We start from the raw sequence: 13,531 nt of genomic DNA on the forward strand, positions 1-13,531 counted from the left end.
CAGTCAAAAGCCTTGTGGTTTCAGATTTTGCTATGAGCATTTCCTACACTTCTGGGTTTCACTAGTGTGGCAGGCTAGTGTAGCTTTTTCTTCCAATCTCACCCCTAGATACCCCGGGATCATTTCACTGGAGGCCAGAGCCACTCCATAATGTCTGAGAAAACAAAGGAACTCATAGACTCATAGACTTTAAGGTCAGAAGGGACCAATGTGATCATCTAGTCTGACCTCCTGCACAAAGCAGGCCACAGAACCCTACCCATCCACTTCTATAACAAACCCCTAACCTATGTCTGAGTTATTGAAGTCTTCAAACTGTGGTTTGAAGACCTCAAGCTGCAGAGAATCCACCAGCAAGTGACCCATGCCCCACGCTGCAGGGGAAGGCGAAAAACCTCCAGGGCCTCTGCCAATCTGCCCTGGAGGAAAATTCCTTCCCGACCCCAAGTATGGCGATCAGCTAAACCCTGAGCATGTGGGCAAGACTCACCAGCCAGCAGGAAAGAATTCTCTGAATTCTAAGAACTCATGTATAGAAACGTACCTGAACAGGTAGCTGCAAGAATGCTACAGGCTGGGCAACATCACCTGAATCAACATCAACTGACATTCATATAGCAACCGTCACCCCCAGGAAACTGGAAGGGCGTCACCATCTCCGCCAGCTAAAGAAAGAGATCCCTTTACCTGCCCCCAACACACGGCTGTACCCACAGTGAAATGGGGCAGCTGTACCTGGAACAGGTGAGGGTGGGAACACTATGCAATGGCTGGGGATGGGAGGTGAAGAAGAACTAATTGAAATGGCAGTGTGGGAGAAGTAAGTTGGGTGCCTAAATAAAAGCGGCTTGAGGATGTTCGGCAATGCTGAGCCTGTTGGAACTGAGGTAGGCCATTGGGTCAATCACTGCCACTGCAACGAGGCAGGGCGGTGTTTAAGGATGGCGGTTGGTTAGGACCAGCGTCACATCCCATCTGACCCACAGTCCCTATGCTATCACAGCACCCTCTCACCAGGCGGGGGACGTGTTCCAAAAGGAGACACCAACCCTACATCCGCCAGCCACTGGATGATGTCTGGGTCTGGAAGGTCCCCATCAGAACATTACTGACCCAGCCAGGCTCTGTTTAGCTTGGGAGAGCGGATAGGATCACAACACAATGTGGGGTGGCGATATCATATCATTTTCAGCTAGCTTCAATTTGTATTGCAGTAGGATATCATTAGGTAGAAATAAGGCTCTGAGTTTCCCCCATTGCCCCACTCGCTGCAGAGAATGACTAGCAGCTAGTTCCCAGGCATTGTTAGGCCAGTAGAACAATGCAGTGTTTGCAGTCATGCTAAGCTGCTTATATACCATAGCCCTGCCTGTCAACCCACTACCTACCTACTTTCTTCCCACAGATTTGCTGGCACCTACACTTCAAAGCAGCTGTGCTGTAGCATCTCATTCATGGTGGAACCTCTGCAAGGACTCAAGTCCAGTCACTCCTGTGAATAGTCCCCCGCAGGACTCTATTTAGGGACAGAAAGGGAAATATTCAAGTTTAAAGTAAAACCCAGCTCCAAACACCCCTCAAACTTTGGGGTGTTCAAATCCAGATCTATCTCCACATTTCAAGGCTAGAACCCACATCTGATTTGTCTTATGCTGCCAGATGTCACAGTGACACTAGCAGTAATGGAGTAGCTATTCCTTTCTGGGCCACCCTGTCTACCAGGAAATGTAGCAGAGCATTGGGGCGCTGTTTGTACAAACACAAACACATGAGTTGCTAGGAAAGCAGGCGAGGTGCAGGCTGCAAGTTGCTCTCTTCATGTTGCTAGACCCGGGGCTTTGGAAGTACAGTCTTGTAACAATGCAAGGAACAAGCTGACAATGGAGAAGTTGGCTTGGTGCTTAAAAATAACATTTACAAAAGCCTTCCAGACATGATCATAAAATTGTGAGTCAAAGTGCTAGTGAACAGAGGCAGATCAATAGTCCTCGAGCTTGAATAATAGGCACCAGAAGTATAACATGCATCACAGCTGATTCTGAGATCTGTATGCCCACTTGCTTCTTGGCCTCTCTGCTGAGACTGCCAGTGGGTACTAGGCAAGCAGAAAATGCCAGTGCATGTCACTGGCCACAGGGCTAGGGTGACCAGATGTCCCGATTTTATAGGGACATTCCCGATTTTTGGGTCTTTTTCTTATATAGGCTCCTGTTACCCCCCACTCCCAGCCTGATTTTTCACATTTGCTGTCTGGTCACCCTATACAGGGCAGACATCAGTAATGAGGTCCAACCTTAACTGGCTTTGGGCAAGTAACTTAACGGGGAAAGACTCCACTGCATCTAGCCACTCTCCCCAGCCATCCAGTCCCGCATTACAGTTCACAGTTAAGATTTGGCTTTACTCATGAAACATGTTTGTATGGCTAATAAACGAATAATGGTTGAGGTTTAGGATATTTTCACATCACTCGTTTATTTTTGTAGAATCACCACCAGGCTTTTTTTGTTTCGCTCTGCAAGGCACACTAGCCCTTAGCCTCCCATCCATGTAAGGGCACACGCGCACACACGTGCAAGTGAAAGCAGGAACTAAGCTTCTTACAAAAGGGGCGTATCCATCAAAAATTATTGCAAATCTGACTTGCAAAATGCCAGGAATATTATTAGCAGCTTGTGAAATAAACAGCTGAAAATAAATCACAAAGCTTTGCACCCGCATAGCAACCTTCCATCCAAGGATCTCAACATATTTCACAATCCTTCGTAGACTGCCTGGCTGGTAAGGAAAGGTTATTCTCCCTATATTTATGAGGTGGCCCAGGGAGTTTAAGGAACTTACCCAAGGCCACCCAGGAAGTCAGTATGGCAGAGGAATTAGATCTCAGATCACTGGGCTCAGAAAGGGAAACAAGGAGCCCTACTCTCACAAATGGGCTTCTAAATACCGTCTGAAGCCTGACTCCTATGTTTGATCTGCATTTCGGTGATCCAGTGCCTGGCCCATTGCACTAATTATTGAGCTGAGGTAAAAATACAGAATTCTGACACCTTATTTAGGCTCTCACACTGGAAAATTGGGCCCACGTCATTGATAATCAGGTACTGCAGCTGGGCCAGGCATTTCCCAAGAAGTCTGAGTGTTCTGCCTCCAAAGACGATCCTTTCAGCTCCTCTGCTAGGCCAAACAAGTGAAAGGCCAGGTTTGTTTTCCTCAACCCAACATCCCTGCAGGTTCTACCTTAACCACACTCCACACACACCCACTGATAGAGCTGGTCAGAGACCTTGCGATGGAACTGCGCTCCACAGGAGCATGCAGTTCTACCAAAACCAACATGCTTCAGGAAATTGGGTCGATTTGGCAGGAATGTTATTTAGGAGAAAGCTAGGTTGGGGGAAGGTCCCATATCAACACTGTTGGAACAAAACATTTCACTTTTTCATTGTGATATGACTTCTTTTCCTTTTTTTTTAATTTGTATTAGTAAATAATACAAAATAGAAAGAAATGAAAATTGAAATGAATCCTTTGTCAAAATGAAATTTTTAAAATGACCCAAACTGATTTTTTCCCCCAGAATTTTCCTTCATGGAAAATTTTGAAGTTTGGGGATTTTGTGCCTGTTTGGAACAAAGCCAAATTTCAAAATATTGAAATTCTTCACGAACCGCAACGTCCGTTCTCCGCAGTTTTCTCCACCAGCTGGTGCCCTCATGGCAGACCCAGGGCTCCCTCAGAACTGCTCCTGAAGGCACAGCTCACTTGTTAGAAAACATACAGCACTTACCACCCCAGGAGGTGGGTGTGTGTTGCAGCCACGTTATGATCCACCCTTTCTCTTCAAGACAGCGAGACTGCAGCTTTGTTAATGTCTAAGTTTGAATGACACCGAACCGCTGCCTCTCCAGTCACATGTAGGTGAGATCCAACTCCCCTCCTTCCACCGCACAACCGTCACAACCTTCTGGAACTCTTCCAGGACACTCCGTTTTCTCCCCTTAGAAAGTCTGTGGGCCTCGGTTTGTCACAGGCAACTCCCCTGCTCTGAGGGTAGATTTAACTCTGCCTAGCTCATGAGCCTTGGCTCTCAGCATGGGACCACTCACTGGGGCGGTGGGTTTTGGTGGAAGGACAGAAAATGCCTCTCCACCTTGCGGCCTCTTTTGGAAACAGGTGTCTACAGGTTCAAGAAAGGAGCAGAACAACCTGGGAGTGTCAGGTCATGTAATGAGAGTTGCACACAGGCAAGTAAGAAGCAGAATCCATCAAGGCAGAGCTTGCTGGTGACACCTACGGGTGAAGGTGGGGAACTGAACGTGATTATTATTCAGTGACCCACACCTGGCTGCGATCTCTGGGGCAGTTGAGCTGTTAGCTACAGAGGAGCAGATTCATTCCCAAGCCAGCAATGGCAGAGGCACCCCTGGGTTTCGACAGAGCTCAACACTGCCCCAGGTGGGTGGGGTGAGGTGGGGAGACAAGCCAAGGGAACTCTCCCATCGCTAGAGAGGGTCAGAATTTTTCAGCTAAAAAATTTTCCCATCAAAAAATGGAGTTTTGATTAAATTTTTCACAGGAAATTTCTCAACAAAACAAAATCTTCTGTTTAGTGCCACACTGAGCTCCAGGGTTTGTGTCCATTTGCAAACCTCAAAACATTTTTGGTTTTGATTCTCAGATATTTGGTTTCCCCTCAATTTATCAGCTCCTGTTTGGTTCTGAGATGCCCAAAACTCTAGGCAGACACAGCAGGAGGCATGACCCACTTGCTCCCTCCCTCTTTTTGCCATTGGTGGTGTCACTTTAAATAGTAGCTTTCCTATGATTCAGCAAAGTAACACTAGGCGGGAGAGGCATGCAGGAGTTGCATAAGTAAATACCTGAGAGCTTTACAGGCGAGAAGAGATTTCTATTCTCTGGGTTGCCAGTTCAACAACGAAGGTGCATGCTCCGGGATTTTTAGAGGCAGTGGATAAGACCATTATGAGAACTAACTGATGTCCTGAGTTCAAGTCAGTAGCAGCATCCAAGAGCTCTCTTGACCATCAAGAGACAACACCCTGGAGTGAAACTAATGGAAGAAAAGTCCTGGAAGGATCACCATGCATTGCTCAACCCCAGAGAGGAAAACGAGCTGGTAAAGGAAGGAGGGGGGTGATTTCTGGTTTTCTTTTACATCTCACTGGGCCCTCTCAGCCTATGTCATTTCCAACAGGTGTCTGTATTTTCTACAGCTAAATTCAGCATTCAAAGTGGGCTTGGTGTTTTCAGCATAGGTTCTGGCTGAAGGCTGAATCAGAGGTCAAACCCTGAAGTCATGTATTCACTGACGTCAGTCGGGGTTTTGCCTGAGTAAGAACATCGAGATCCAACCTATAGAAATCAGAAAGGAAAAAGACCTAGTGCCCCTGCCAGTGAAGGACTGTTTTGCCCAGTACTTTTCCTCGGGCTTTTTCCAGTCTAATCATAACATCCCTAGCAATGGGGTTTCCACTCCTTCATGTGGGACACCACCTCGCAGGTGAGCAGATCACAGGGAAGATGCTTATAAACTGGCCGCATTTTTCTTTTTCCTTGGTTGAAGTCAACCCTGCATAGTTCTCCCAAGCTAGCACTGAGTCACTCCTGCTCAGGCACACCCTGCTGCAATCTCACCTGAGGATTTCTGGGGTCCTACTCTCCATGCTACAGGTTGGGGATGACTAAGCTTTGCTGTTGCAGCTCCCAGGATGGAATCCCATTGCTCCCCAGAGGTGCTCGCCAATCTAACCCCTGTCTTCAGGATGCTTTTGTTAATGTTCATGGAATCAGCCCTATCTCTTTGTTGTGGTGAGCGTCCTTGTGTGACGGCAGCATTTTGGGGAGGTGGGAAAGGTGGGGCAGGGGGAAATGCTTTGGAAGTACAATTAATTGTTCCACATTTTAGCAGCTCATTCAGTGCACACAAAGAAGTGGTGATGGGGAGAGTGAGAAAAGGGGTTTTCTCCTCCCAGGCACTTGCGCAAGGGGTAGCTAGAATCTGGGTGTTCATGCTCTCTGTGCACAGGGGAGGAGAGCTAGCTGCATGCTTGGCACCTGATGCTCCCGAGGGACTGGGAAAGGAGAGTCACCATGAGCCTATCCCTTCTGCATCCACTGCAGACAACTGCTGGGAGGGGCATGTGCTGCACCCATTGACAGTAGAGCAGTTTCCATTCTCTCCCCACCCAGCCCCCTGAAGACCTTTGAGCCTCTGTCCTCTGCAGGCAGAATGCCCCGAGGAGCTGCCTCTCAGGTTTCCCCTGAAGCAACTGTAGCTTTTTACCCATCCCCAACTGCCTAGGAAATATAACTCTAATCTATCTGAGCTGTGTAAATTACAGTATTTTAACAGCGCCTTTGGGCATTAAGCAGCATCATTGAAGAGAGCTGAGGGTCTCAATCCAGTCCCTGGTGAATGGCAGGAGCTCCTATATGAGATACAGGGCAAGATGGAGGGGGTGGAATGTTGTAATGTCTTGTTGGCTAGCCCAGGTACATCATCCAGCTACACTGAAGAATGATTCTTAGCCAAATCAAGGCTATCGGCAGACTTTGCTGGTGACATGGCCAGCAGCTGAAGGGAACTGCACCAGAGCCAACAAAAAGCATTTCTCAAAGTTCTAATTCCTGTACATTCCGAAAAACAGAAATGCCGAGACCACCTGCAGCAGTGCCCTCTGGAGAGTCCCAATGCTGTTACAAGGGTACGGGCTGCTTCCTGGGTGGCGCACAGATGAAAGGGCTCCCTGCTGCACCTTTCCCCTCCCTTGTATAAGGGGCAGCCAGACTGCTCATGAGTACCAGACGGAGCAGGAGGAATCCTCCTTTTGCTCATTACCCCCTTTGAAAGGTTATCTTCACAAGTCCTTGCCCGAGGCCTGTACTCCCCAGCTATACCGTGCCTGGCTCCAGCGGGGAGTTAAAGGATGTCTCTCTCTCTCTCTCACGCACACACACACTCTCCACCCTGCATAATATGGCCCTTTGGCTGCACTCATCTGTGGCAGGGACGAGCATGTGCTCAGAAAGTTGAAGGCTCCAGCTCAGCACATGCTGTGCCAGCTCATCAGACCTAGAGCCAAAACGCTGCTGGAATGGGGCTGAGTTGCCATGGGAATGTGTCACAGCTCTGCTGCCAAAGCCATGGCCACCTGATTCCCACGTATTATGTTGCCTTTGGGCGGCATCATCCGGCAACATATTTAATGCCACAAACAGGCTCCTAGGCTCAGCAGAAATGCTCATCAATGCCCTACCTTTCCCCCCCAGTTCCTCTCTTCTATCCGTTTTATCACCTGAACATTAAGCATTCAGCTTCCAGAGCTGTCTGTCTGCACATTATCACAGCTGTCTCCTCTTGTGCTGGATGATCCTTTCGATGGGATGCAGGGCATAGGGCCAACAACGTGGTTTAGATGCAAACCCCGCTTTGGCTGCTGAGCAAGTTTACCTGCTATGGCAACATTAAGTCAGGAAAATCTGGACCTGTTCCATCCCATTTCATCAGCCTTTAATATCCCCTGCAGCAGGAACCTTCATCAGCTGAAGATCTCCCCAATTTTCTTCAGGTTTCAAGCGCATGTTTTCTTTCAAAGGCTCCACTCAGGGCTCGACTTAATGAGCACTCAGCAGCTTCCTCGGTCAGGTCCCAGGTGACTGGGGAGCTGCTTAAATCAAAGCATGGAGACTCAACAGTGAGGTACTTTATTGTAAGCTTTCCTAACTGTGTGTGCAGCACATAGGCATACACCCTCACTCCTGTGCTAGGTTCAGGGATGGGATCTCTGGGGGCAGTCTGTTCTTTGGCTGTTCTAAAGTCCTGGTTGGGAACTTCGAGTGGATAACCCCAGGAAATTACATCAGCTAGTACAGAGCATAGAGTTCACAGCATAGATGAACACTAGTGTCTCCTCAGCTCCCAGGTGCAGCAAAAGGTGTTAATTTTAATCTATAAAGTCCCGTGAGATTTGGGACCTCCTTTCAGAGTGCCCACCTCTCTATGCACCATCACGAAGAACATGGTCAGTGGAGGCCTATGTGTTGTTCATAGTCCATTTGCTCTGAATAGTCCATTTTAAGAAGTAAAGGCAGGCTGTTCTCAGTGGGGAGAACACGTGTGCTCTGATAGCCTGCCAGTCTGGTTCAGGTGGGCATGGCCCATGACTCCTCTTCCACCTAAATGACCGTTTGATCTGTGGAGCAGCATTCCTCTGGCAGGCTGGGGGTTTCACCGGAAGATGAGTATTACTGCTGACTGCTATGGACTGTCCTGCACAGCATTTGGTCTTTGAATGTGCCTCACAGATCAGAAGCCATGGTGATGGGCACATAATACATTGACTTTAAAAATGCAAAAGCATGATTTACTATCAATTGTGAACTCTTCCTTTGCAGCCCAACTTGTCCAATATAGTTCAATCAGGCTTCAGGGGACAGAGAATTAGAGAGGCCAAATAGCTGGCTGTGCTGTAATATTTTTTTTTTATTACAACCAGTCTTTTCACTTCTCATCCTCGCATAGATCAAATGATGCTGAGCAATCTTTGGGTTGTTACGCTCTATCTTTAGCTAGTGATGAGTGAACTAGTTCCACTACAGTATGGATCAACAGCTGAAGTCCTGATGTTTATGAGAACATACTTATCTGGATGTGCTCACGATAATCACCCAGAACCCAGGAGGATGGTGACTGAGGAAATTTTGAACATGTGGTTCATAGCAAAAGTATCATTTTCTGCAACCATACCCACATGAACTCTGAGCCCATTAAATATAATAAGCTAAGCAGGGTCAGGCTGGGTCAATACCTGCATGCGACCCCACCCACTGCTCAGAGGGACACTCAGCGCCTGCAGGAAGTGGCTCTGGTAACTCTGCTGGCACTAAACCAAAGCACAGCACATGTTACGGAGCACTGTGCTGCAGAAAGTGCTATCCGGTGAAAGCGATGTAAAAGTAAAGGCCTGAATGCTGGTAAGCATTAAAATGATGCACACAGTTGAAATTTCACATGCTTTTTAAAAATCAATGTCTTTACACAGGTTACAAATAACACCAGCAATTATTAAAGTGGAACTAAAATGATTAGATTTTCACTACTTTTGGTTTTCACTGAACTCAGCTTGGTGACTAGCCCTAGTTTAGTCACTGCTTTTGGTACATGTCGTCAGTTTCTAGTCTATTTCCACTCTCTGAAGCTAAGGCACTAGCCCCAGGCTGCAATCCCTGTGGCCAATTCTGGCAATTTCACTGCGAGGCTCACTCTGTTTGGTGTTTTTCTTAGAGCTTCAGCTTTAAGCCCTGTGATTACAGAAGGATCTCAGCTTTCATTTACAGAGGAAAGTAAGGCTCTAGCTCTCATGGCTGTGGAGGAAAACTTTGGGCACAAGCATGCACGCGCAACATGGTCTGAAAAAAGTGAGGGGTCTGTTATTGTCTACAGAAATGATCACATCAGTTCTGTCTGAGTTTCCACATCCTCACTTCTGTTCCTCCTGCAACTCCAGGGGCTGTTCATCTCCCTTTTCCAGGCCTGGGGGTTACAGTAGGGGCCCCTCCCCACTCAGACTGGGGGAGGGTCAGCTCCAGAGGCTCTGCATTCTCCCTCCCCCTTCCTAGCCTTGATGCTGCAGTGAGGCAGGGGATGAGCTGAGGCACTGTCCTATTGGTCACAAGAGCAGGGCGGGTGCAGAGCATCCCTGAGCTGCTGGGCTCTTTCTGCTCCTGCCTCCCCTCTGGGAGTGGCCGTGGGGTGTGGGGAGAGCAGAGATCTCCCTGCCCCCGACAGAGCCCCAGATTGGCTGATTATACCTCAGGAGGCAGGGAAGTGGGGAAAGCAGCCAACCAGAGGGGCGTTTCCCCCATGCAGGGCTGAAAGGTAGTCCCTCAGTGACCCTGCTGGTCTAGAAGGTAGCTGCTAGGTGTGCAGCCCCTTTGAGCTAAGCACTGAGAACAGGAACTCTACAGACCCCTCAAAAGCAAAGGCAAATTAAAGGGTCCAAAAGTCTCATGGATGTGCAGGGGCCAAACTCATGCCGGAGGTTGCCAATATTGTGCATCACTTGGGCTGCCAACAATGCAGTGAATATTACTTTAAACTCCCAGCATTTCTATTCATCTTAGATTTAGAAAAAAGTCTTATTTAAAGTCCAAAGCCAAATAATTAATTAGCAGGGATGCTGCCTGAATAAGTACAGCAGATTTGTAACCAAATCTGAGCTACCCTTGTCTCTTTAAAGGTCTCGTGACATCCTTACCAAGGGCTACACTACAAAATTAAGGTGACCTAACTTACATCGGCATGCAGCCATTGCAGAAATGAGATTGCTTGTGCATGTCTACACTTTGTTCCTTGTGTCGGCCATACAAGTCCTCACCAGGAGTGCTTGCACCAATTGAACGGTCAGTGTGGGGGCATCATGGGATAGCTTCAGAAAGCCAGCAACAGTCAATATAAGCAACTTCTCATGTACACTGACCATGTGTTGACCTAACTACACAACTCATGAGGTGGAGTTAAGTCAGTGTAATGGGCGAGTTATGTTGGCGGGAGTGAAATTATAGTGTAGACACTTACAGACTTAGGTCAACATAAGCTTCCTTGCGTAGACGTAATTCTGTAGTGTGGACCCGGGCCTTGTCTGCAGCCAGAGTTGCACTGGTTTAATATAGCTCCATCACTCAGGTGAGGTTTTTTCACACTCCTGACCAACAAAGCTATGCTGATATAACCTTTCAGCATAGACCAGGCCTAAAAATGTAGTTTTAAACCAGATTAGTTAAACCAGTGCTAAGGCTATGTGGATATTCTTATTTCAGTTTAACCAGGTTTTAATTTAAATTGAATAGGAACAGGTTTAAGCTAAACCAAATAAGCCACTCTCAAACTGAACTAAGAGTGTCTACACAGGTTCTTTATGCCTGTTTAACTAAATCAATTTAAAATCCCACCTGAGATTAAACTGGTGAAACCTACTTGCTAAGAGTTTGGCTTCTATAGCCAAGTTCCAGCATGTGGAATTACATTCTATTTTTCTAAACTCCCTGTGGTTTCCACCAAATATGATCTTCTTTGGTTTCTATCCTGCAGAAGATTAAGCAGTTGGGATTCCCTCTCCTTTCCCATACAGAGGTGGTTGTATTTCAGTGCTGGAGTATGTGATCCCTAGTATAGTGAGTATATTAAGTTTACAAGTTCTGTTAAGCAGTTTGAGAATCCTTCGGGATGAAATAAAATAGAAAGTTTCTTTTTAAAATGTACTTATTAACAGAGCCTGGTCCGGGGATTCTCATACCTCCAAACAAGTGGGGACCTAGCATCCAGTGCCCTGTGAGTGATTTAAGTTGTCACCTATGTTTTATTTAGCTTACATGGATGACACAATATTACTGGCATAATTTGATTCTCAGAACCTGGCATTACTTGCAAAGCCTTTTAAATGTGGGTGGTTGGCAACACTTGCTCTCCTGAGCGAGGCGTTACTTTCAGGGATTATGAAAGTGGGAAGAGGAATTAAGAGGAATTAGTCATGTGCAGCACACTGTGTTGAACCCATGTGAACTTCCTCCAGTCATTTCTGAACATGGGATCTCCCATGTCTTAGCTGACCCAATCCTAAAGAGGATCCAGGTAATTCTCTGAGGATTTTCCCAGGGAGAGAGAGGAATAGACCCTTGCAGTCTGGAAAATGCATATTGGCAAGAAAGAAGGATCTGCAAAGGTACAGCAGAAGGAAAAAAACCCCTAAATTATAATGACACACAATGGAAATGACCCAGCCAGTTTTAAACTCCCCCTCCACTGGCTGCAGTGGTTTGTTCTTTACAGACCATAGAGTTATACAAGATGTGAGTCTGTAGATACAGTTGCTAATGCCAGAGGAAATGTAAGTAGTTTGTGTATAGCTGGGAGAGGGATGAAGATTAAAATTGGGTGCAAATCCAAGCATCAAAATGTGTGTGTCTGTCTGATATTTCAGCATCTGGCTCAAGACATAAATTGTGCAGTTGGTCCTTGTTTCAACAGAGATTGAACCACACTGCAGAAATTCAGAATGTTTGAAACCCAGGTTGGAATCAAATGTTTTGGGCCTTTCACTAGTTAAAAATGTAAATAGGATGGATATGTGACATACTAGGGTACAGTCCAGAGCAGTGCGGGACTATGTCACCCTGCCCTGCAACCTGGGGTGCCTTACAATGCCTTGCTGAATTAGCTCCCACCTGGACCGCTCACAAACAGCCTTTCAGATTGCATGTTACACCCTGAGTGTCTGTGTGTAACTGCAGCCTGCCAGCCACACATGGGTTATACTCTGGCTCTCACCACCCTGGGTTATACTGCAGTGTGACTCCAATAAAGCCCCAGTCTTACATTTCTGGGGAGAAATCTATGTCCTGTATTGCCCAGCCCTCTCCTGGACAGTACAAAATATTTAAAGCCCATTATTCCCTAAAGGAAATAATATGCCAGTTCATTATCTCAAATAGTTATTCAAGCACTTTAATTTAAACACACTGGATTAGATAAAACAGTAAAACAAGTATATTAACTACAAAGAGAGATTTTAAGGGAGTACAAGTAATAAGGCATAAGTCAGAAATGGTAACAAGCAAAATAAAAATGTTTACTAATGCTTAACTTAAACTATATCAGATTCAAGTAAAGATTCTCACCACGTGCTTTCAGCAGTTGTACTGACCAAACTCTGTAGGCCAGGACCCCTCCCTCACAGTCCAATGAATGCTTGTGAATGTGATGGGCAAAGAGAGAGAGAGGGGGATGCCTCAGGGTGTTTGGCCCCCTTCTCTATAGTTATAGTCTCCTTCTTGAAAAAACATTTCCAGCTGCATACTAGGAGACAAAGTCTATGTATAAGGATGTTCCCTTCTGGTTTTTCATCTGTTTGAACTTCCTTTGTCTTCCCTTCCTGCTTGATGACTCTGTTTACTGCTTAAATGCAAATTAAGCAGAGCACACATTCCATTGTTTAGGACAGCCATGTTTGCCAACTTTCATTTGAGCAGGGCTGAGGGGTTTGGAACATGTGTTACTACCACCATCCAGGGGAATCTTATAACTTCACATGCAGTGTTGCCACACGTTTTATCAGGATGACAATGACGATCAAATTTTGAGTTTTCAAATTATACCTAACAAGACATGCCTTGTACAAAAATGATAACAGTAGTGTATAGGGTGTGAACATGGGTATATTCTGTCACTGGATATTAACTGGTAAAACAGGAAATTTACCTCATACTACCAATTCTGCAACCTTTCCATTGTAAACTGACTAATCAAAATCCCGCCCGTTGTAGATTCAGGCATATCACTGAGCCCTACAAACAGACAATATTAATCAGAGCAAAGACCTAAAGTGAACATATAGCTCCCAGTCACCTTGCAGGACCTGAGAAGTTTGTAATGTCTTTTTCATGCTTGTATTTCAGATGAACAGATGGAAGAATATGCTGACCCTTCCCTTACACACAAATCCTACAGAGA

The 13,531-nt window shown here is 46.3% G+C and overlaps 1 protein-coding gene across 4 annotated transcripts in view; it reads left to right on the plus strand.

Annotated features, from left to right (window-relative positions):
• The first annotated feature begins 4,887 nt into the window (after nucleotides 1-4,887).
• Nucleotides 4,888-13,531, plus strand: part of ATP13A5 (ATPase 13A5) — a 60,191-nt gene continuing 51,547 nt past the window's right edge. For 3 of the 4 annotated variants that reach the window (XM_030576553.1, XM_030576556.1, XM_030576555.1), the window contains exon 1: nucleotides 4,889-5,140. In XM_030576553.1, the coding sequence (XP_030432413.1) occupies nucleotides 5,078-5,140 (63 nt within the window). In that variant the 5' untranslated portion in view covers nucleotides 4,889-5,077. Of the gene's footprint in view, nucleotides 5,141-13,531 lie in introns of all 4 variants that reach the window. The other variant, XM_030576554.1, reaches the window with a different exon arrangement.

The sequence above is a fragment of the Gopherus evgoodei genome, chromosome 9, assembly GCF_007399415.2.
Source record: "Gopherus evgoodei ecotype Sinaloan lineage chromosome 9, rGopEvg1_v1.p, whole genome shotgun sequence".
Classification (NCBI taxonomy): Eukaryota; Metazoa; Chordata; order Testudines; family Testudinidae; genus Gopherus; species Gopherus evgoodei.